At 40.0% G+C, this 25,761-nt stretch overlaps 1 protein-coding gene across 26 annotated transcripts in view; it reads right to left on the reverse strand.

Annotated features, from left to right (window-relative positions):
• LOC139395705 (E3 ubiquitin-protein ligase MYCBP2) overlaps positions 1-25,761 on the reverse strand; it is a 350,297-nt gene that overhangs the window by 114,911 nt on the left and 209,625 nt on the right. For all 26 annotated transcript variants that reach the window (XM_071143146.1, XM_071143169.1, XM_071143125.1 and 23 more), the window contains 6 exons: positions 20,433-20,654; positions 19,795-19,986; positions 17,318-17,524; positions 16,088-16,225; positions 10,888-11,066; positions 10,588-10,730 (listed from right to left, as the gene is read on the reverse strand). In XM_071143146.1, coding sequence (XP_070999247.1) covers positions 10,588-10,730; positions 10,888-11,066; positions 16,088-16,225; positions 17,318-17,524; positions 19,795-19,986; positions 20,433-20,654 — 1,081 coding nt within the window. The remainder of the gene's footprint in view (positions 1-10,587; positions 10,731-10,887; positions 11,067-16,087; positions 16,226-17,317; positions 17,525-19,794; positions 19,987-20,432; positions 20,655-25,761) is intronic.

A 25,761-nucleotide genomic window follows, 5' to 3' on the forward strand; every position in this document is an offset into this window, starting at 1 on the left:
TCAATGACCTGAAGAGAGCTGGGACCACAGTCTCAAAGAAAACCATTAGTAACACTCTACGCCGTCATGGAATGAAATCCTGCATCGCACGCAAGGTCCCTCAAGCCAGCACATGTCCAGGCCCGTCTGAAGTTTCCCAATGACCATCTGGGTGATCCAGAGGAGGAATAGGAGAAGGTCATGTGGTCTGATGAGACAAAAATAGAGCTTTTTGGTCTAAACTCCACTCGCCGTGTTTGGAGGAAGAAGAAGGATGAGAACAACTCCAAGACCACCATCCCAACCGTGAAGCATGGAGGTGGAAACATCATTCTTTGGGGATGCTTTTCTGCAAAGGGGACAGGACGACTGCACCGTATTGAGGGGAGGATGGATGGGGCCATGTATCGCGAGATCTTGGCCAACAACCTCCTTCCCTCAGTAAGAGCATTGAAGATGGGTCGTGGCTGGGTCTTCCAGTATGACAACGACCCAAAACACACAGGCAGGGCAACTAAGGAGTGGTTCCGTAAGAAGCATCTCAAGGTCCTAGAGTGGCCTAGCCAGTCTCCAGACCTGAACCCAATAGAAAATCTTTGGAGGGAGCTGAAAGTCCGTATTGCCCAGCGACAGCCCCGAAACCTGAAGGATGGAGAAGGTCTGTATGGAGGAGTGGGCCAAAATCCCTGCTGCAGTGTGTGCAAACCTGGTCAAGAACTACAGGAAACGTATGATCTCTGTAATTGCAAACAAAGGTTTCTGCACCAAATATTAAGTTCTGCTTTTCTGATGTATCAAATACTTATGTCATGAAATAAAATGCAAAGTAATTACTTAAAAATCATAATTTGATTTTCTGGATTTTAGATTCCGTCTCTCACAGTTGAAGTGTACCTATGATAAAAATTGCAGACCTCTACATGCTTTGTAAGTAGGAGAACCTGCAAAATCGGCAGAGTATCAAATACTTGTTCTCCCCACTGTAGCAATGAAAATCGCATTTCCCTCTAGTTGATCATTGTCTGCAGCTGGCTCTCATCATAGTGCAATGAGCCAGGCAGGGAAAGTGATCTTGTCCATGGCGGTCGGTGAACCCTCAACCTTCTGGCCTGTAGCCCTGCGTGGCATCAACTGTGCCACAAAACCATGCTGAAGTGGTCAAGTTGATATCCATGTTTATAAACACAGGGCTGCTAAGTTATTATTTGTGGTGATCATTATTATTTTGTTAATTTTATGAAGGAGAAGGTTTTTTTTATGACCCGTCGAGTTCGACCCCCCTCTAGTAAATTTGGAACTGTCCCTTCCTGTCTAATACTGAGGACTGTGAAACAAGTGTCTAAGTATGGATTTATAGCAATTTAACATTTGATTTTTTAGTATTTTGTGCCTGTTATAGAAGTGTTGGAATTGATTTCATGAAATGTATTTGTCGATTTCAAAACTAATGGCACTTTTTTCAAGTACTGTTTTTGATTCAGACAAATGCTCAGAATTCTTTTGGAAAATAATGCAATCATAAAAGCTCAAATGTACCTCTGCACCTCTTTCTCTTTCTTATCATTACTGTTAACAGGACAGCTGAAATTTTTGATGGTCCTACTGAGAAACAATTGTACTGTAAAACACAATTGCACATTCCTGTTTTTTATTTTTTTGTAACATTTATTTAACTAGGCAAGTCAGTTAAAAACAAATTCTTATTGACAAGGATGGCCTACCGGGGAACAAGGGGTTAACTGCCTTATTCAGGGGTAGAACAACAGATTTGTACCTTGTCAGCTCTGGGATTCAATGCAGTAACCTTTTGATTACTGGCCCAACGCTCTAACCACTAGGCTACCTGCCATCCCCATATAGGGGAGTTGTGACTCTTTTTCTAAAACATATGGTATTGAAAAGGAATTAATGCATTTTCATTTCCAAAATAATACCCATTGTCCTACACATTTCTCCAGACATTTAAATAAAATGTAATGTGTTCCATCATGTCTGTTAAATTTCTCTTTCCCTCATTTGTGAAAGCCCATATTCCTGCAGCCGGGTCTCATAGACTAGACGTAACATAGTAAACAAAAATCAGAGACACTCAAATTAGTGTATATTACGTTTGGTATGGCTACATAAGACAGAAGGTTACTTAAGGCAAAAATGAATGGTGTGTGGGCATGTAGCACAAACATCTACATAGCAACCCAAAGGTTGGGTATTTGAATCTTATCACGGACAACTTTAGCATTTGTGACCCATTTCATGAAACTAGGCGTATGTCGCGGCTGGCCCCTTGGATGTACACAGAGAGCTAAAGCTTGTGGAAGGCTACCCAAAAAGTTTTACCCAAGTTAAACAAAGGCAATGCTAGCAAATACTAATTGAGTGTATGTAAACTTCTGACCCACTGGGAATGTGACAAAATAAATAAAAGCTGATAATTCTCTCTACTATTATTCTGACATTTCACATTCTTAAAATAAAGTGGTGATCCTGACTGACCTAAGACAGGGAATTTTTACTAGGATTAAATGTCAGTAATTGTGAAAAACTAGTTAAAATTTATTTGGCTAAGGTGTATGTAAACTTCAGACTTCAACTGTACATATACACACTGGCTTTACTCAAGTGGCATGTCATAAGTAAAGTTTGAAAAAAGGGGCCCAGACAGCTGCCCTGGGGAATTTATGATTCTACCTGGATTATATTGGAGTGGCTTACATTAAAGAACACGCTCTGTGTTATGTTAGACAAGTAGCTGTCTATTCACAGTATAGCAGGGGGTGTAAAGCAATAACATATATGTTCTTATATCAGCAGACGATGCTTGATAATGTCAAAAGCCATAATGAAGTCACACAAAACAGCTCCCACAATCTTTTTATCAATATCTCTCAGCCAATCAGTCATTTATGTAAGTGCTGTGCTTGTTGTCCTTCCCTATAAGCGTGCTGAAAGTCTGTTGTCAATTTGTTTACAGTAAAATAGCATTGTATGTGGTCAAAAGTTAAAAATAAAGTTTACTAAGGGTTGGTAACAGACTGATTGTTAGGCTTTTTGAGCCAGTAAAGGCGGCTTTACTAATCTTGGATAGCGGACTTAATTTTGATTTCCTCCAGGCCTGAGGGCACACACTTTCTAGTCGGCTTAGATTGAAGATATGTCAAATAGGAGTGGCAATATCATCTGCTATTATCTTCAGTAATTTCCAATCCAAGTTGTCAGACCCCGGTGGCTTGTCATTGTTGATAGACATTTTTTCACTTCCTACACACTCACTTTATGGAATTCAAAATTACAATGCTTGTCTTTCATAACTTATACTTGGATGTGTAGTGTCAGCGTATGTTGCTGGCATTTCATGCCCAAATCTGCTAATCTTAACAATGAAAAGTCATTAAAGTAATTGGCATTATCAGTAGGTTTTGTGATGAATGAGCCATCTGATTCAATGAATGACGGAACTGAGTTAGCTTTTTTGCCCAACATTTTATTTAAGATGCTCCAAAGCTTTTTACTATAATTCTTTGTTTCATAGTAGTTTCTTCTTTTTATTCAGTTTAGTCACACAACTTCTCAATTTGCAGTACGTTTGCCAATCGGTTGTGTAGCCAGACCTTTTTTTTCCCCAATTCCTCATCAATCAACAGGGATTTAACCGTTTTCACAATTGTTTTCTTTCTGTGGTGTATGCTTATTTTTAACTGGAATAAGCAATTTCATAAATGTATCAAGTACAGCGTCTGGTTGTTCTTCATGACACACCACAGACCAACAAAAATTATTTATATCAACAGCAGCAGATCTGGCTACTATATTGTGATCACTATATCTGATGGATTTGGATACTGCTTTAAATCAAATTTCTGCAGAATTAGTAAAGATGAAATCCTCAACATCTATTGATCACATTCCTGTGCTGTTTGTATCTACCCTGGTAGGTTGACTGACAACCTGAACCAGGTTGCAGGCACTAGTTACAGTTTTAAGCTTATTCTTGAGTGGACAGCTTGATGAAATCCAGTCAATATGTAAGATCACCCAGAATATATATCTCTGTTGATATCACATACATTATCAAGCATTTCACACATTATCCTGATACTGACTGTTAGCGTTTGGTGTTCTATAGCTGCTTCCAGCCACAATGGGCTTTAGGTGAGGTAGTTGAACCTGTAGCCATATTACTTCCACAGTATATATATATATATATATATATATAACATGAGAACCTCTCTGAGCTTTACAGAATGTGGTTCTGAAAGAAACGGCAACACTTTGGCATTTCTGACATTTCTGTAGATGTTATAACAATGTATTTCTACCACTATCAAAGGTATTATCTAAGTGAGTTTCAGAAATAGAAATATAATATGAATGTCATCTGTAACTAGCAAATTATTGATTTCATGAACCTTGCTTCTTAAGCTATATACGTTAACAAGGGCTGTTTTTAACACTTTTCTTGGATGCTTGATTGATTTCATTGCTTTACTGGGAAGCTTAGCAGAAGTAGACACGCTCATTTTATTTATGCTAGTGCAAGGTGAGCTGCACAGTGGACTTCCTGCTAGGGCACACCACCTCAGTGCTAACATTCATAGGCACGTGAGTACTGCATACAATAGAGGCATTCAGTGCACTTTTTTTTTTTTTTAATTCATCTTTTTTATATTTTTTTATTTAACCCGGCAAGTCAGTTAACTTCTTCGATATAGGCGGCGCTCTTTTAATTTTTGGATGAAAAACGTTCCCGTTTTAAACAAGATATTTTGTCACGAAAAGATGCTCGACTATGCATATAATTGACAGCTTTGGAAAGAAAACACTCTGACGTTTCCAAAACTGCAAAGATATTGTCTGTGAGTGCCACAGAACTGATGTTACAGGCGAAACCCAGATACAAATCCAATCAGGAAGTGCCGCATTTTTTTAAACCGCCTCCTTCCAATGACTCCTTATATGGCTGTGGAGGAGCTAGGAGTCAGCTTACGTTTTCCACGTTTTCCCCAAGGTGTCTGCAGCATTGTGACGTATTTGTAGGCATATCATTGGAAGATTGACCATAAGAGACTACATCTACCAGGTGGTCGCTTGGTGTCCTCCGTCGCAATTATTGCGTAATCTCCAGCTGCAGTATTTTTCCGTTTGCCTTTGATGAGAAACCGACTGCCAGGAATGATTTTTCACCGAATAGAATTGTGAAAAACACCTTGAGGATTGATTCTAAACAACGTTTGCCATGTTTCTGTCGATATTATGGAGCTAATTTTGAAAAAAGTTTGGCGTTGTGTTGACTGCATTTTCTTTTTTTTTTCTTAGCCAAACGTGATGAACAAAACTGAGCTATTTCTCTTACACAAATCATATTTTTGGAAAAAATGAACATTTGCTATCTAACTGAGAGTCTCCTCATTGAAAACATACAAAGTTCTTCAAAGGTAAATGATTTTATTTGAATGCTTTTCTTGTTTTTGTGAAAATGTTGCCTGCTGAATACTAGGCTTAATGCTATGCTAGGCTATCAATACTCTTACACAAATGCTTGTGTAGCTTTGGTTAAAGCATATTTTGAAAATCTGAGATGACAGTGTTGTTAACAAAAGGCTAAGCTTGTGTTTCAATATATTTATTTCATTTCATTTGCGATTTTCATGAATAGGAAACGTTGCGTTATGGTAATGAGCTTGAGGCTATGATTACGCTCCCGGATACGGGCTTGCTCGACGCTAGAGGTTAAGAACAAATTCTTATTTACAATGATGGCCTACCCCGGCCAAACCCGGACGACAGTGGGCCAATTGTGCACCACAGTGGGCCAACTATAAAAGCGCCTCTTGCACTGAGATGCAGTGCCTTAGACCGCAACTGAAGCATTATGCCAACTCAGCGACACAATGGTAGGGATTAACTGAGCTGGGCTTGAGTCGATTTAATAAGAAACCGGCAGCGATGGGGCCATGGTTCATATAAAATTTTAAATATATATATATTTTTTTAAATGTGTATTTTTTTTTGTAGCGAAATGCTTGTCCTTCAATACCTAACAATTCACACAACAAATACCTAATACACACAATCTAAGTAACGGAATGGAATAAGAATACATCAATAAAATATATGGATGAGCAATGACAGAGCGGCATAGGCCAAGATGCAATAGATATTGTTAGATTCTGGGTTAAACTTGGAACATTGTAATACTAGAGCTTTGGATTCGGTATCAAGGGGGTTGAGGTTCGGTCACTTTAAGGGAGGTGGAGCGGTTTATTAGCCCATCACTTCGTCTTCCTGTCGAACCATAACAGATGAAAGGATTGGAAAGAAGGAGAAGTGCATCTAAATTGGAGTATATATACTTGTGTTGGTGGAAACATGTTTTGTCTAATGCAGCTGTACCGATCATCTGGGAAGAATAAACTTGGTTAAGCTTTCATAGTGTCCGTTGAGTTTTTTACTCAGAATTAGAACCTAACATTTGGTTTTGTTTAACAGGATTCACCACGATATTTAGTCAAACCAGAGTCCAGATCATTGGAGCAGGAGCTGGCAACAAACAAGGTAGTTTGTTAGTTCCTACGCCCGTTTCCACTCATTTTGACATCTTGGGGAGATGAGAATTGTAGGCTGAACAATTATAGGTTACTGACTTACAAAGCCTGAGTTTATTCGGTGGGCCCATCGTGTAACGACCGGTCGTAAATATATGGTGTAGGGTAGGTTCCATAAGGATAGGTCCCAAGTGGGGTTATTCCCCTGCGAGATCTGTAAAAGGGACAAAAGTCCCAGCTGCAGTGAGTTTTAGAAGACGACGAGAGTTCTAGCAGCTAGTGAGCTTCAGGAAGACAAGAGTTCTAGAAGCTAGTGAGTTTTAGGAAGACGAGAGTTCTAGAAGCTAGTGAGTTTTAGGAAGACAAGAGTTCTAGAAGCTAGTGAGTTTTAGGAAGACGAGAGTTCTAGAAGCTAGTGAGTTTTAGGAAGACAAGAGTTCTAGAAGTTAGTAAGTTAAATAAAAAAATTATAATAAGATATTCGGACACTGAGATACGTGTAGTAACAGTAGAAATACGGAGAGAGGTTGGTTTATGCCCTATGGGGAGGGGGAACCATTAAAGATTATGTGGAAATAGGAAGACAAGTGTGAATAATTCTGAAATATTTGAGGCGCAATACTGGAATAAGACATTAAGTCATCCGTATTCTCCAGTAAGAAATTTGCAGACGCTATAGTATAGGTTCTAATACAAGGTATTAAGTGCAGTAACCAATTAATTATTATCCTGGAAAGTGGGTAGCACTATCTTGGAAAATAGATAATAGGTGTGTATTATAGACGGGAGTGAAGAAAACTAAAACACCCTGGACACCGATGAGAGAGGTTGGGGAATAATAACTATTGATATTGTGACAGATGGCAAGATGGCAAGATGTTTTGAGAGTGGAATATACCTCCGCTCATGTCGCAAATGTGCGAGGGGTTAATACGGCCACAGCGAAAGTCCCTAATGGCCAAGGTAAGACAAAGAAATGTAGTGAAAAAACATCAAAAAGTAAGGAGATAGTCCCACATCTAAAACAGGGAGCTATCAGACATTGGAAGAATGAGTGTGGGGTGGTTCTGGAAACTGCTGCATTCGGAGGAAATGCCACCATACAAGCGTTTGTATCCTGGTCAAATGAGCAGCGACACATCCTCTTGAGAGCAGCGGAACAGGAACATTTGACATTGCGGTGTTCGGTCTCCGTTCGATCAATAGTGGTTCAGAGCCAACTTTTTAATAGAGTCCAGGGATAAAATATTGCGGATTCCTTATGATGAGATATTGGCTAAATTTGCCAGGGGAATGGATTCTAGAGGTAACACATTTAAAATAATCTGGCCAAATGCTCCTTGCAAATTCAGAAAACGTCATAAATGATAGAGTAGGCCATAAACGGAATTCCAGATAAGTGAGGCCTGTTCATGTGTGTTTTGATCTATGGTTTACCACACACACACACCAGCTTACCAGTTATGAATGTGCATCAGCGGTGTTGATACTGTGGGATTTATTTTGGATGGGGTCTTTTCAATTCCGTTTTAAATGGAATATGCAGAAGGATGGAAATGTTTGGAAGGTTTTGAACTGGTTTCTGAAGGAAAGGGGCAGCAAGTAGCCTAGAGGTTAGAGCATTGAAAAGATCGAATCCCCAAGCTGACAAGGTAAAAATCTATCGTTCTGCCCCCGAACAAGGCTAGCTACCCACTGTTCCTAGGCCGCCATTGGAAATAAGAATTTGTTCTTAACTGACTTGCCGAGTTAAATAAAGGTTAAAGAGAAAAAAAATAAGAAAAAAGAAAAGGGAGAGGAAATATTTAATGGTGTCGAATGCCTTGTATCCTGACCTTCTGGTGAGGCATGATCAATCTCACGAGAAATGATAGAAACAGGTGTAATTTAATTATAAAATGAATGCGAAACACCAGTTTCTACTTTAATTTTACCATTACTTTATGAGATACTATTATTTCCTTATGGAGTAATCAAGAGTTGTAATTCTAAGTTGATTGGTTATTCGAATTTGTTTATTTTTGATTTAACATGTTGTTTTTGAATCACGATGTGAATCATGTGCTCGAAGGGAAAATTACCAGTTCCCTGGGGTCTGTTCCTTGGGTAAATATACAAATTTACTTTGTTCAGTCTGCAGATAGAAGGAAACATATATGTTAATAAGGGATGACAGTTACTTCAAATGCAGTGTGTGATATGTGAATTGCTGATTTCATTTTTTGTTTTTGTTTTGATACAAATTTCAACATCTGTGATGGGTTAGGGTGCTAACATCCTGATCTGGTAACTCTTCTAAGAGGTCGCCAGTGAAATAAGGGAGAATGAACTAATTTCGAAAATGGATTCAACAGTAACAGTATGTTGTTATGCTCTGACATTTGTCGTAGAGATAATGTTAAGAAAATTGGGAACGTAAAAATGTCTTATGTAGTCAATGCTGGTTTGGATTCCCTGAAACATAAATTAATTGAACTAAACCATTGTTCTGATCTGTCCTTTTTTGAAGTTATCGTGGAAGGTGACATCAGATCGTGTCTTAATCCATGGTAGGAATAATTTGACCACAAACAGTGTATGTGAACCTCAAAACACTTCCTAGAATTTGTAGATAATTGGCCCTCTTTCTGGGACTCACCCACAAACAGGACCAAGCCTGGCCTGTTGAGGAGTGACGGACTCCACCCTAGCTGGAGGGATGCTCTCATCTACGAACATAGACAGGGCTCTAACTCCCCTAGCTCAAAAATGAAATAGGGTGCAGGCCAGGCAGCAGGCTGTTAGCCAGCCTGCCAGCTTAGTGGAGTCTGCCACTAGCACTGACTACTAGTCAGAGTAGTCAGCTCAGCTATCCCCATTGAGACCGTGTCTGTGCCTCGACCAAGGTTGGGCAAAACTAAACATGCGGTGTTCGCCTTAGCAATCTCACTAGAATAAAGACATCCTCCATTCCTGCCATTATTGAAAGAGATCATGATACCTCACATCTCAAAATAGGGCTACTTAATGTTAGATCCCTCACCTCCAAGGCAGTCAGTCAATGAACGAATCACTGATCATAATCTTGATGTGATTGGCCTGACTGAAACATGGCTTAAGCCTGATGAATTTACTGTGTTAAATGAGGCCTCACCTCCTGGTGACACTAGTGACCATATCCCCCACGCATCCCGCAAAGGCGGAGGTGTTGCTAAAATTTACGATAGCAATTTCAATTTACACCCCCCCCCCCCCCCCCCCGACGTTTTCGTCATGAAATCTATGCAGCCTACTCAATCACTTTTTACAGGCCTCCTGGGCCATATACAGCGTTCCTCATTGAGTTCCATATATTCCTATTGGACCTTGTATTCATGGCAGATAATATTCACATTTTTGGTGACTTTAATATTCACGTAGAAAAGTCCACAGACCCACTCCAAAAGGCTTTCGGAGCCATCATTGACTCAGTGGGTTTTGTCCAACATGTCTCCGGAACAACTCACTGCCACAGTCATACTCTGGATCTAGTTTTGTAAATTGTAAATTTCGGTGTTCCTCAAGGTTCTGTTTCAGGACCACCATTGTTTTCACTATATATTTTACCTCTTGGGGATGTAATTCAACAACATAATGTTAACTTTCACTGCTATGCGGATGACACAGCTGTACATTTCAATGAAACACGGTGAAGCCCCAAAATTGCCCTCGCTGGAAGCCTGTGTTTCAGACATAAAGAAGTGGATGGCTGCAAACTTTCTACTTTTAAACTCGGACAAAACAGAGATGCTTGTTCTAGGTCCAAAGAAACAAAAAGATCTTCTGTTGAATCTGACAATTAATCTTGATGGTTGTACAGTCGTCTCAATTAAAATTGTGAAGGACCTCTGCGACTATCAAGACTGTTTCAAGGACATTCGTATTTGTAATATGGTCCCTCTGAAAAAAGACTCATTGGTTGTTTAACCTACATTTGCAATAATATTTTTTCCAATTGTTGGACAACCTGATTGTCCCGTCTTAAGTCACTTATTATGAAAATAACGTTGACCGGTTTTGCCTCATTCAGAGAGCTCCCAGTTCTTACCATCCACAGCGAACGCCCTGTGAAGGAGATCTTTGGCAGCTCTGACCACTGCACTGACCACTGAGAGAGCCCTGCTGCAGTTCTTGTCCTCTTCATTGGCTTTGCTCAGCAGCTGGGACTGCAGATCCCCGTCATACTCACTCCTATGGGCAAAGACACACACGTCCATGTTAGCCCTAGCAATGGTTGTTAGCATTGGGAAGGACATGAATCTCAACTTAACTTTAAATGACATCTTATGGGAGTGTGGCAACCTGGATATGTCACTCATGTAATGAAAGTGTGTGTGCGTCTGTGTACCTGTAGTACAGTATCTGTGGTATCTGTCCTCTGGTCTGGTTGGTCCCGTTGCTGCTCAGGCTACAGGTGCTGAAGGTGAAGGCCATGCCGTCAGAACACTGAACCGTGGTCATCCCTCCGTCCCCATTGGCTGTTCGGCTACCATAGTTACGCAGGCGGACAGCGTATTTCACACCCTCCTGTAGAATGTATACAAAAGTCAGTCAGATGAGGACAAAGAGACGGGAGGACAAACACGATTGTGCAACATATGTGGTTTTCATATCATGAGTGACATTGAGTCGTGGTATAAAAAACCCAAAAGAAGGATGGATAGATACATGCTAGGGTATAATTCCAGTGACCGGTATCCCGGGACTTCCCAACCAAGAGCTTTCCTGTTTCCTGAGAATAGTAATGACAGGTACCATGGGCCATTATTATAAAATGTTCAAGCCGCACTAATGCAAAGAAACAAAATATGAACATACAAATAGCTGCATGAACCGGACTAATCAACTCTCAGGCCGTATTAATGAATTAGACCAGTCATCACAACGCTAGCAGCCTACCATATTTACAGTGCCTTGCGAAAGTATTCGGCCCCCTTGAACTTTGCGACCTTTTGCCACATTTCAGGCTTCAAACATAAAGATATAAAACTGTATTTTTTTGTGAAGAATCAACAACAAGTGGGACACAATTATGAAGTGGAACGACATTTATTGGATATTTCAAACTTTTTTAACAAATCAAAAACTTAAAAATTGGGCGTGCAAAATTATTCAGCCCCTTTACTTTCAGTGCAGCAAACTCTCTGCAGAAGTTCAGTGAGGATCTCTGAATGATCCAATGTTGACCTAAATGACTAATGATGATAAATACAATCCACCTGTGTGTAATCAAGTCTCCGTATAAATGCACCTGCACTGTGATAGTCTCAGAGGTCCGTTAAAAGCGCAGAGAGCATCATGAAGAACAAGGAACACACCAGGCAGGTCCGAGATACTGTTGTGAAGAAGTTTAAAGCCGGATTTGGATACAAAAAGATTTCCCAAGCTTTAAACATCCCAAGGAGCACTGTGCAAGCGATAATATTGAAATGGAAGGAGTATCAGACCACTGCAAATCTACCAAGACCTGGCCGTCCCTCTAAACTTTCAGCTCATACAAGGAGAAGACTGATCAGAGATGCAGCCAAGAGGCCCATGATCACTCTGGATGAACTGCAGAGATCTACAGCTGAGGTGGGAGACTCTGTCCATAGGACAACAATCAGTCGTATATTGCACAAATCTGGCCTTTATGGAAGAGTGGCAAGAAGAAAGCCATTTCTTAAAGATATCCATAAAAAGTGTTGTTTGCCACAAGCCACCTGGGAGACACACCAAACATGTGGAAGAAGGTGCTCTGGTCAGATGAAACCAAAATGTAACTTTTTGGCAACAATACAAAACGTTATGTTTGGCGTAAAAGCAACACCCTGAACACACCATCTCCACTGTCAAACATGGTGGTGGCAGCATCATGGTTTGGGCCTGCTTTTCTTCAGCAGGGACAGGGAAGATGGTTAAAATTGATGGGAAGATGGATGGAGCCAAATACAGGACCATTCTGGAAGAAAACCTGATGGAGTCTGCAAAAGACCTGAGACTGGGACGGAGATTTGTCTTCCAACAAGACAATGATCCAAAACATAAAGCTAAATCTACAATGGAATGGTTCAAAAGTAAACATATCCAGGTGTTAGAATGGCCAAGTCAAAGTCCAGACCTGAATCCAATCGAGAATCTGTGGAAAGAACTGAAAACTGCTGTTCACAAATGCTCTCCATCCAACCTCACTGAGCTCGAGCTGTTTTGCAAGGAGGAATGGGAAAAAATGTCAGTCTCTCGATGTGCAAAACTGATAGAGACATACCCCAAGCGACTTACAGCTGTAATCGCAGCAAAAGGTGGCGCTACAAAGTATTAACTTAAGGGGGCTGAATAATTTTGCACGCCCAATTTTTCAGTTTTTGATTTGTTAAAAAAGTTTGAAATATCCAATAAATGTCGTTCCACTTCATGATTGTGTCCCACTTGTTGTTGATTCTTCACAAAAAAATACAGTTTTATATCTTTATGTTTGAAGCCTGAAATGTGGCAAAAGGTCGCAAAGTTCAAGGGGGCCGAATACTTTCGCATGGCACTGTAGCCTACTCAATGTAAATTCCAATAGTCCCCACTTACAAAATATATAGGTAGTGTTACATTCCCACAAGACCAACTCAAAATGTCACTCACAAGAAATGGAACTAACAAAGAAAATAATTTTGACAACCAAAAACAAAACAGAAAGGGTTTCCGAAGGCACCCATGTGGGTGCCCACTGAAAGTTGGCAAAGCCACTAGTAAGGGGTTCTAAAACACAACCACCAGGGATGCCCACTAGATTTTCCTCTAAAAAGACTAAACTAGCTGGCAAGTAATTTGTATGTTTGGCTAGCTAGCTAACGTTAGCTGGCTAGCTGTATTGATTCTAATGCCAACCAGTGTCCGTCCTGAGGTTGAGGATGGAGAAAAGGCGAAAGCAAGAAGACAGAGGTGTGCAGTGATGAGGATTGAAAGGAGGACAAAGTTACAAGGCTGCTCTTGAATTATTATTGAAATGTGGTGCGCTTTCTGGCTCCACCTGACTGCCGTAGCATCAACCAAGTGGGTGCTTAATTTTAATAGTAGTTGCCGAAAAATGTTGGCCGAAAAATTGCCGACAAATCAGTCTGTTACCAACCCTTAGCAAACTTTTGGAAAAAATTGTGTTCGACCAGATACAATGCTATTTTACAGTAAACAAATTGACAACAGACAATCAGCACGCTTATAGGGAAGGACATTCAACAAGCACAGCACTCACACAAATGACTGATGATTGGCTGAGAGAAATCGATGATAAAAAAACTGGGGGGGGGGGATGTTAGACTTCAGTGCGGCTTTTGACATTATCGATCATATTCTGCTGCTGGAAAAACGTATGTGTTATGGCTTTACACCCCCTGCTATATTGTGAATAAAGAGTTACCTGTCTAACAGAACACAGAGGGTGTTCTTTAATGGAATCCTCTCCAACAAAATCCAGGTCAAATCAGGAATTCCCTAGGGCAGCTGTCTAGGTCCCTTACTTTTTACAATTTTTAACAAAATGACTGTTGCTTTGAGAAAAAGCCAGTGTGTCAATGTATGCGTCTGACGCAACACTATACACGTCAGCTGCGACTGCGACTGAAATTACTGCAACACTTAAAGAGCTGCAGTTAGTTTCAGAGTGGGTGGCAAGGAATAAGTTAATCGTAAATATTTCTAAAACGAAAAGCATTGTATTTGGGACAAATCATTAATAAAACCCTACACCTCAACTAAATCTTGTAATAAATAATGATTTTACATTTGCTTTATTCTACATTCACCATTCAAGAGCAGACAACAGGCTACCACTTTACAATGTGAGCTGGAGGAAGTATGCATTTGATAAAATACTTAATTGTTTGAAACAACCTCTCCCTCAACGTGATCAAGACAAAGGAGATGATTGTGGACTAAAGGAAAAGGAGGACCGAGCACGCCCTCATTCTCATCGAAGGGGCTGCAGCGGAGCAGGTTGACAGCTTCAAGTTCCTTGGCGTCCACATCACCAACAAACTATCATGGTCCAAACACACTAAGACAGTCGTGTCAAGGGCACAACAAAGCCTATTCCCCCTCAGGAGACTGAAAAGATTTGGCATTGGTCCTCAGATCCTCAAAAAGTTCTGGGATTTCTCTCCTGCTCTATTAGTTTCCATATTAACTGTATTTCCTTGTCCAGAAGCCAAAGGCACAATCCTAGTCATATTAGCATCCCATTCTAGTTGTGTCATCTTGGGATAAGTTTCTCATCTCTGTCACATATCGAACCTCTATCAGGTCTGGACTATCCCACCTGGACAAGAGGAATACATATGTAAGAATGCTGACAATTGCTCAGCATTCAACACCATAGTATCCTCCAAGCTCATCATTAAGCTTGAGGACCTGTGTCTGAACTCCGCCCTGTGCAACTGGGTCCTGGACTTCCTGACGGGCTACCCCCAGGAGGTGAAGGTAGGAAACAAAACCTCCCCTTCGCTGATTCTCAACACTGTGGCCCCACAAGGGTGCGTGCTCATCCCCCTCCTGTACTCCCTGTTCAACCATGACTGTGTGGCCATGCACGCCTCCAACTCAATCATCAAGTTTGCAGACGACAACAGCTTCAATACCAACAATGACGAGACAACCTACAGGCAGGTGGTGAGGGCTCCGGGAGTGTGGTGCCAGGAAAATAACCTCTCACTCAACGTCAACAAAACAAAGGAGATGATCGTGGACTTCAGGAAACAGCAGAGAGAGCACCCCCCTCTCCACATCGACCGGACGGCAGCAGAGAATGTGGAAAGCTTCAAGTTCCTCACTGTACACATACATCACTGACAAACTGAAATGGTCCACCCACAGACAGTGTGGTGAAGGTGGCACAACAGCGCCTCTTCAACATCAGGAGGCTCACTGGCCACTAATAAATGGAACACCAGTCACTTTAATGATGTTTGCATATCTTGCATTACTCATCTCATATGTATATACTGTATTCTATACTATTCTACACCGCTCTGACATTGCTAGTCCCTATATTTATATATTCTTAGTTCCATTCCTTTACTAGATTTGTGTGTATTGGGTATTTGTTGTGGAATTCTTAGATATTTCTTGTTAGATATCACTGTCGGAGCTAGAAACACAAGCATTTCGCTACACCCACGATGACATCTGCTTTGTGACGTGTGTCACAAATAACATTGTATTATATATATATTTTTTAAAATGTATGGTGTTTTCCCCGGTGCGCTGTTTAGAATGCTGTTTAACCGCAAAATACATTTTGGCAAATGTTTGAAAATTATGTTTTAATGGCTGCTTCTTTCAGAGTTGCAAGATCTGTTAAATGTGATTTATGTCATTCTGAGCACCATTACCATTGGTGACCACCCTAATGGTTTATGCACCAAATGCATATGGATCCGGTCAATTTCTCAAATGGACGGTGAATTAAAATCTTCCCGTCTAGTTGTCCGGAGCCACATTATCCTAATGGAAACCCTGGCATACATATGGTTAGATAGATGAATAGATGTATGTATAGGGCACATCATTTTAGTCCTGTGTACCTTGAGTGGCACGGCCTTGTCGAGGCGTATCTCGGCAATGTCGCTGGGGGAGTCATCGGTGCTGTAGGTTCCCTTGACCAGCTCCAGAGACGTCCACCTATGGGTGTGGGCCGAGTCCCCGGGGTGCTCTGTCTGGGCCTGGAGGGGAAGAAGAGGGGAAAGAGAGAAAGGAGAGACGTGGTAAGAAAGAAGAACTCCTGGGGTAGCTTAAACTCAAATACAAGCCAAGAACCAAAAGAGATGGTCAGTGGCTTTAGGAAAATTAATCGCAATGAATACCAATAAACACTTCTTTGTCTTTGAAAAGCTGTAGACTGCCCTGAATTGAACTTGTTACTGCTGGATTAGATACAAAGCATGTTTAAGATTGTGCTTGAGGACTACCTGAGCTAAATGTAACAACGACAAAAAATGTATAGTATAGAGATAAAAGGCCTCCCTCCATTTGTATTTATTTATTTCAAGGGAATTCCAGGTTAAATACAAGTGAATTTAATAGATGACGTATATATATTTTTTTTAAAGTTTAAAAAAATAATACATTAGTTTTAATTTTAGTTCACGAAAATGTGAAGATACGAGAATTAAACAGACTAATGGACATTTAATTAGCTACAGTGCCTTCAGCAAGTATTCACACCCCTTGACTTGGAAATGGATGACATTTAGATTTTGTCATCACTGGCCTACACACAACACCCCACAATGTCAAAGTGAAATTATGGTTTTCGAAATAGTTACAAATTAATAAAAAATAAAAAGCTTAAAAGGCTTGAGTCAATAAGTACTCAACCCCTTTGTTATGGCAAGCCTAAACAAGTTCAGGAGCACAAATTTGCTTAACAAATAACATGTCAAACAACATGTTTCATGGACTCACTGTGTGCAATAGTGTTTAACATGATTTTTGAATAACTACCACATCTCTGTAACCCACACAAACAATTATCTGTAAGGTCCCTCAGTCGAGCAGTTCATTTCAAACACAGATTTGACCACAAAGACCAGGGTGATTTTCCAATGTCACGCAAAGAAGGGAACCTATTGGTAGATGGGTAAAACAAATTAAAAAGCAGGCATTGAATATCCCTCCTCCCCTACACCTGCAATGCTTGCCGTTTGGGGTTTTAGGCTGGGTTTCTGTACAGCACTTTGATATATCAGCTGATGTAAGAAGGGCTATATAAATACATTTGATTTTAAATTTGATTTGATATATAAAACTCTTACGTCATCAGCGAGCACCTCCAACTCATACTCATGGATGCCCCCGCCACCATAGACACAGAAGCCCACCAGCACCACGCCGGGCTTGTCCACTGTCAGACAGATGGCATCTGGAGAGCCGTTGCCCGTGTTCCAGCTGCGGCCCTGGCTCATCTTGGTGAAGCGATTGGGAGTGGACTTCACAGAGTGAAGCGAGTTTAGACCGTCCACCTGGGTGAGACGAAGAGACAAGTGATTATGTATTTTATATCGTTTTTATATCCTCATGGTTAGGTCATGTAGTGGTTGTATAAGGGCGTTTTGTTAACATCATTTTAGCAGCCAGAAATATATGTATTTATCTGGTTCTAATCTGACCTGACAATAACCACATCTTGACCTTGTCATGAAAAATAGGTCTTTACCTGGTTGTAACAGAGACCAATTGGTTCTAAAAAGATGTTAACAACCAGAAAATGATGCCATTAAGACTTAAATCTGCCAACTTTGTGTTATTCATTAGATCGCTACATAAGTCTACCAGGTGGTAGTACTGAGATGAATAAACATCAGCAGGGGCATTCCATTGATATTGTACAAGACAATGTATGAAGCAACCTCGCTGACCATGACGTCGGCCAACACACAGAAACATTCAGAAACAAAAACAACGAGGTAGGGCTGTGGCAGTTCTGAAACTTTGGAAGACTTATTGGTCAGCCAAATTACTGCGGTCACCGTAATAACCGTTTAAATAGCAAAGAAAAATAATATATATATTTAATTTTTAAGACGCACATTTTCTCCTCCCCTCCATTCCTCAATGCATTTGCTGCTGCTGTAGCAAGGGGGTGTTGCCTAGGCAACCTAAGACTTGATTGCTACTATACCTCATGTGTTTCAGCACGGAGCAACAAAGTTTCATGTCCATGTTACTGTAAGAGTCCATGTTATCGCAGAAACACTCTCAACCGCTCAAATTCCTGGCCGTCCCATCTTCAGTCAGCTCTTCTTTCCACAAAAGAAAATCCATCAGTTACACAGTTATGTGTAATTGTGCCATCCCTACTACGAGGATGTCCTGACCTATGTCCACACCTATGTGGCCAGAGATAGCTTGTCTGTGGTTGTTACATGGATATCCAGGACCCGGTTGTATAAAACACCAAAAGTGTTTCACTTAAGGAATAATTTTCCCTTACCTAAGGTAATTGTTTAAGGGTGTTGCATAGAGCCCCTCAAATATTCCCTTATTTAAGGGCATACTTAATGGTATTCACTGAATAAAGGTCTCGTCAAAGAGATTGCATTTACGTTTCGAGATTGTAAAAATTATTTTTACAATCAAGACAGGATAACCAAATTGCTTCAGAAGATAAACTACATTTTATGTAGGTACTTTTTTCTGAAATAGTTTATATTACTTTCTAGCACTTCAAGCTAGCTTACAGAGTAGCTCGCTAAGTAGCAAGCTAGCTTTGTCGCTGTGGATATTCCATTGTTTAGCTAAGTAGCTAGCTGGTTGATGTTTTCCTTTTTTAACCAGGGGAGATGAAAGCAACAATCACCTCCACAAATGCTGTTTACATTGATATCCATACTGAATGAAGTAGTTAAGGGGGAATTCACCTTAAAATGTTTTGTGCAACTGACTTAAAGTTAAGGAAACTTTAAGGGAAAGGATAAGGGGAAAATTAACTAAGATGTTTTATGCAACCAGGCCCAAGTCCCTATAGGGAGAACAGAAGTTTCCTTGACAACATGAACAATGGATTTAGAACAACTGTGGCGGCTGGGGCTGTTGTCATGACGGTTGAACTGCAGGGTGCCAGAGTGATTGAGATTGAGTGTTGAGAATGCAGCCGGCAGCTGCAGGGTAGAGCGAAACAGACGGAAAAGTGGATGGACAGAGGGACAGACATGTGGATGGACAGAGTGAGAGACGTCACTCCCCGAAGTGACTCAGCATCTTGTAAACAAGAAAAGTAATTCTGCATTTTTTTTTGACTTCCTCCATTTTGATTGAATAGTTTTCAACAAATATATTGATGCATATACTGCATGTAGCATAACATTTAAATGTTGTGTATATTTGGAGAACATTTGATTTTATTAACCTTGAATATTAGAATAGCTAAGAAACCATACAGATTGAGGTAGGGAGGAATAGAACACGCTGTAAATGGCGAATACCTCAACTGAATGACTTCTCAACCCCAACAGAGAGCTATATTTGGACTGGAGTAAGGTCTACATTTGGGGAAGGTTGATTCCATTACGAATCTTGCCAACCTATTAACAGGAATAGATTGTTTAATGGCTGTCAATATCAATGTCCTGTTCAATCCCTGAACAGGCACAACCTGGTAATGAATGAAATCCTAAACAACACAAACATTGACTTTTGTCTTCAGACATAAACCATCAGAGTGTATGTCTTGGAGGAGGATTGGTGGGTCTGTGGGTGTGTGCCGGCATGCCTGCTCGTGCCTGTTCTTTACCTCGGAGCCCAGTGCAGAGGCTGTGAGCTCAGAGACTATGCTGGCCAGCAGGCCACAGGTGTTGGAGACCAGGTGGGGAGAGAAGAGCTCCACCTCCTTTCTCAGGCTCTTCCTCACTGGCAGCACTACAATCACCAGCATCTTCTCGAGAACCTCCCTGAAACTTGTCATCCCCATCAGGTTCTCCTCCGTCTGAAAGGGGGAGAGGAGAAAAGAGAGAAAGTTTAACAACATCGAGTAAGGTCAGCAACTGTGTCTTCTCTGATTATATATATATATATTTTTTAAAGACAAATCCACTGAATCTATCAAATTCTACATGATAAGCACAACATGGGAAATCAAGAGACAGAGGTTACATGTCCATTTCAATGATAACACATTTTAATAGGTGAGTATTACAATAGTAAAATAGGTTAAGCTATATGGCTAACCCCTGTGCTAGTTATGGGATATTCACAAAAACTATTGGAGTAGGAGTGCTGGTGTAAATGTTGCTTTTTAGATAATAATTTATAAGATATGGATGCAGGGAACTGAAACCAGATCAGCACTCCTACTGGGAGGCTCTTTTTGAATAAGGGTCCTCATTGGTCAGACATTGTGTCAAAATTTCACTGCCTTTTCTGTTTACTCACGTGGCTGAGTTTCTCCATGTGTGCAACCAGCAGGGGGAAGCGATGGGCGAGCGCAGAGTCGTTCTCCGTGCTGACCTGTTTGACCAGCGAGCGCAGCAGCACTTCGCCGTCGTACGCAATGGGCAAGATGGACGTCAGCTTGACTGATGTGTTGCACAGCGCAGACATCACCGCCGCTAACAGTCGGCTGCTCGATGTGCGGAAATTGGCTTCGGCAATGTCCTGGTAAATGGGAGAAGGGAAAGAAGGGTGGGTGAGGTGGTAAACTTTCACTAAAGAGATGCGATAACTAGAGCCAGAATGCATTTGACCTTAGCTAATGATAAGTTATGTATTTTCTTATTTTTGTACACAAAAGCTTAGATGAGCAATTGAAATGGCAACCAAGACACAGTATATATGTACTAATACAGTGAGCTCCAAAAGTAATGGGACAGTGACACATTTTCTGATGTTTTGTCTCTGTACTCCAGCACTTTGGATTTGAAATTATACACATTTGTTGGATGCATTTGCTCTTTGTTTTGGTTGTGTTTCAGATTATTTTGTGCCCAATAGAAATTAATTGTAAATAATGTATTCTGTCACTTTTGTTGCAAATAAGAATATTATATTTTTCTAAACACTTCTACATTCATGTGTATGCATTTGGAATCACTTTTATTGTAAATAAGAATATAATGCTTCTAAACAATTCCACATTAATGTGGATGCTGCCATGATTACGGATAATCCTGAACGAATCGTGAATAATGATGAGTGAGAAAGTTAGACGTACAAATATCATATCACCATGACAATAACAGGGGAGGTAAGCATTTTTGGGGTGTATACTTGTGTGTCTAACTTTGTCCATTTCATGCGTCTGAAGATACAAACTATACCTTCCCAGCAGGCCCAGAGAGCAAATCAAGTGCACTATAGGCCTACCGCTGGCCAATCGGATGGTTCAGGTGACCGTGTCAGCAATAACGAAAGTTATAAGTTGATACTGTGAGATTTGAAAACATTTAAAAACATTACTTGAGAGAGACTGTCAACGAATACAGCAAAGAGATGCTGTTTTAATGAGTGAGTTCATGTTTAAGTTCTTACTCAGCACTGTCAACACTTTGTATTCAACACTTTTATAAGCGGTTCTTCCTATTTCCACTCAGCGCTACAACAAGCACTGCAGCAGAAATGAATGAGTTGTTAAGTGTATCTATAGGCTTGCGTTATTATTAGCGGCTTGGGTCTTTGTTAATGTCAAATAATATTTTACTTAGTTTCTGAATGCGGTGCGACTCGAGTTTCACCATCAGCTGGAAGACGGTGTCCCTTTTTGGTCAGTGTCAGCAGAGGAAAGGGAGAGTGGAGGGATGGTGAGAGGCTGACACAGTCTGCTGTTCTATCCCTCCGCTGAGACTGACCATCAGATGCAGGCATCATCAGCCCAGTAAAATAAAAACAAAAAGCGAATTATTTAAATGTATGCTCACTCAGCTATGCTTCACAAGTAATACAAAAATGTATAACAATCTTTTACCGGGTGATCATATAGCCTACCTCAAATTTTGAAATATATATATTTTTTAAATGGCCCAAACAACAGTGCAAGCTATTCAAGCAAAGCCCATATGTGGTGATCATGTTTTGGGCCTATACCTTACTGCACAAACCTCATTGCTACAGTACTGTTTTTAATTGGTTAATGTTGCATACAGTGCCTTCGGAAAGTATTCAGACCCCTAGACTTTTAATTTATTAAATTAATTATTTCCTCATCAGTCTACACACAATACCCCAGAATGACAAAGTGAAAAACAGGTATTTAAATGTATTAAAAACTCAAAAAAAATACCTTATTTACATAAGTACTCAGACCCTTTGCTATGAGACTCGAAATTGAGCTCAGGTGCATCCTGTTTTCATTGATCATCCTAGTGATGTCTTCCCTATTATTCTACAATGTAGAAAATAGCAAAAATCTAGAAAAATCCTGGAATGAGTAGGTGTGTCCAAACTTTTGACTGGTACTTGCTGAAACAGAAAATGATGGTCGGCAGTACAGTACTGGGCTATTTACGAGGAAGGAGTAGGCTGTCCTTGTAAATAAGAATTTGTTCATAACTGACTTGCCTCGTTAAAGGTTACACTAAGTGCGTAACATTTCTGCACCCTAATATTCTAATTCTTGTCTAACCAATACCTAAATAGAGATTAAGTAAAAAATAAACATGCATTTGAATGTCTATTTCTCGTTATTTTACTTTATTAACGAAAACATAAAGATGTTGATGAAGAAATACTGTGCTGCTGTTTTGATGTAGAAATGTAACACTTTAGAGTACTTAAGCATCGAATACATTGCAAGTTAAGGGATTTTCACAACAATTCTGGGTTATAAAAGTCTATTGTCCTGCTAATAGGAAACATGTGCATTATGGGCAACACCTGCTACAGTTGTGATGTCTTCACTATTATTCTACAACATAGAAAAAAGTAAAAATCCTGAAATGAGTAGGTGTCCAAACATTTGACTGGTGCTTAATTCATTTGATTAATATTATGGTGTTTCTATTCCATGAAAAACAAAAAACCCTCTGGGATTCTGTTAGGATGGAATGGAAAATATGGCGCTGTTCTAAGTGATGTCCAGGATTCAGTAGATATTTAGCTAAAAACATTTTTTTTTTTTTATGATGCGACCCTCCACCAATAATTACATTTACAGGTTTTGAGGACTATATTAATATCTAAGGGGCATTATCCGTTAGATATTCTCACAGATCCTAAGGGGCTTTTATATCATTCTAAATTAATTATTAATAAACACTTTGTTGAAAAAGTAACAATATTTTGAAGATTGCGTTTTCATTTAACCCAGAGTGAGCAAGAAAAAGGAAGACATTCTCACTAATTTGTAAATAAAGCCAGTTATTTAGAATTATTTATTTCTGGAGAAACCTACCTTGATTATTTAACAGACATCACTTTCTTATATTCAGTCAACACATATCTTAAGAATATCATGGAATATTTGAACATTTTCGTTTCTCCATGCTTGTCTCAGAGCAGCGTGAATGGATGCTGAAATAGACAGCCACAGAGGGAAGGCTATGTATTCTGTTCACAACTCGTGGTATCGCTCTTCGGTTACACATCCTTTGAATAGCAGAACAGCATAACGGTCCGGGCGACCCTTGCTGTGCCTGGTGAGCAGTTAGTCAAGTTCTGTTGTCAGAAGAGGAATGGAAATGTCAGGGTGAACCAAAAACCCGATGAACCTGCCACGTTCTGTATGTTGACTCTGCCTGTCAGAGGTGGAGTTCAAGAGCTCACAGGTGTGCCTGGCATGGATCGTGACTCCATCTCGTTCCTTTTCAACACGTGAGTGAGGCAATGACTATTCAAGCCATTGACTCACTGATGAATGAAGATTATGAGCGATCGGCAAAGGCTTCATAAGAAATGTTTTATATATATATATTTTTTTATTCTCAGAACATTAACCATGTTTGTTCGCTTGTTTAAAACTGTTCTGTAGTTATGACCGAAATGATTCGTCTGACAAACAAAGAAATGTGCATCCTGCAGGCCCAGATCAAAGCTGGCGAGACATTCAATAATGTCATCTTCACAGACGAATCAACTGTGGCCCTTGAACAATTTGCTCAGAATTGCTACAGAAAAAAAACAAGATCAAGAAGATTAACGAAAGCATAAAGAGGTTGATTAAGAAATACTGTTTTGAGTTAGAAATGTAACACTAGAGAGTGCTTAAGCATTGAATAGATTTCAAGTTGAGGGATTTTCACAACAGTAGCTGGGCTATAAAAAGAGTTACTTTGAATTACTTTGAGAGTTTGTGAATTACAAATGTGCGCTTTCGTTTTAATTTGATCGTGCAGACTTTTTTTCTTTAAATTATTGTTTTATGTCGGATGCAACATTTTTGACCAGTTGCAATTGTAAGTAGGCTTACTAAAAAATAACATCTACTTCTATTTGTGGCTGGTAGTTGGCATGAACCAATCTATCTCGTAAATAAAACATGCCAGTGTTTCTTGACCGCATCTCCCACTTTCCGCATGTTCAAAGTATATATGGTTGTGAACATTAGAGTGTTCTTTAGCGGATCTTTTTTGTAGCAGTTCATCTCGTGTTTTCCCCAATGCCAAATTAAGAGCCTTATCGACAGATTGTGGAGAACAGCCTCTTCTTAGAAACATATTGCGCATCTCAGCTGCTTTTTCTAGATAGTCCTGAAAATGATTTGTTGCAAGTTGGGAAGGGGGGTTCACACGTAGCTCGGCTATTAGACAATTCTTTAGTAAAGGTTGAATAGTCTATTTTTCAGCTAATAGCCCATCCTGCTACTCTTGTTAAAAACTAATAATACTTTTTCCCCTTTCCATGTTAAAAATTCCAATTGAAAGTGTTTTTAGACAGAATCGGCCCCATCCACAATTAACACATTTGGGCACAGTCGATATCGTTCTGGACTTCGGGCTAGAATGTTGAGGGTTTGAAACCTGCTCCCTGCATGTTATAATGAAGGAGTTAGATACACCTGGTATTGGATATGGCTGAAACAAAACTTGCTAAATAGCGATTTTTGTAAATGAACTTTATGACAAAAAAATATGCACAATCGTTTGTCTCTACATTAACTAACATATTCCTCTCAATTTAACAGTTTTTGCTTGACTCGTTATGACGTTATAATGTTTTGTCAGCGATCTTTGCTGCAGTCAACCGGGACAGGTGGCCCGCATCAAATTCGTCATCGGAACCTCTCGATATGATTGCCTTTGTAGTCAGCAATAGGGGAATGATTGCTTCCTACAAAAGCACAAAACATGTACATTTATAGACATTTTTGAACAGAGTAAGGTAAAAAAAAAAAAAAAATTTGTCTTAAAAGGGTCAGTGTTGTATTTTGAGATTGGCTACTTAGCTTATTCAAGCCTATTGGCAGAGGGTAGCATAATTTTTCTGATTCTCTGTAATAATGGTATGGGAATAATAACGATTATTTTTTTCTTGCATCAAACAAAAACACTTTGTCACCTCCTTGTCTGAAGGACAAGTGGATAAACAGGTTAATGCCAAGCCCTGCACATTTATTTTCTTTAAAAGTCCCATGGAATGTAGGCCTACACTGAACATCACACATTCGCTGCTACTGTAGGCTGAATGACAGAACAACCACGTTTTCTCCATTGTTTTTGATGGTAGGCCACTCCACATTATGATCATCAAATAGCCACAGTAGCCTACATGGCCATTGTTAAAAATAACTTAAAACAGGTACAGCCTATTTACGCTCAGCAGACCTGAAATT

This window comes from Oncorhynchus clarkii, chromosome 3 (assembly GCF_045791955.1).
Source record: "Oncorhynchus clarkii lewisi isolate Uvic-CL-2024 chromosome 3, UVic_Ocla_1.0, whole genome shotgun sequence".
Lineage (NCBI taxonomy): Eukaryota > Metazoa > Chordata > Actinopteri > Salmoniformes > Salmonidae > Oncorhynchus > Oncorhynchus clarkii.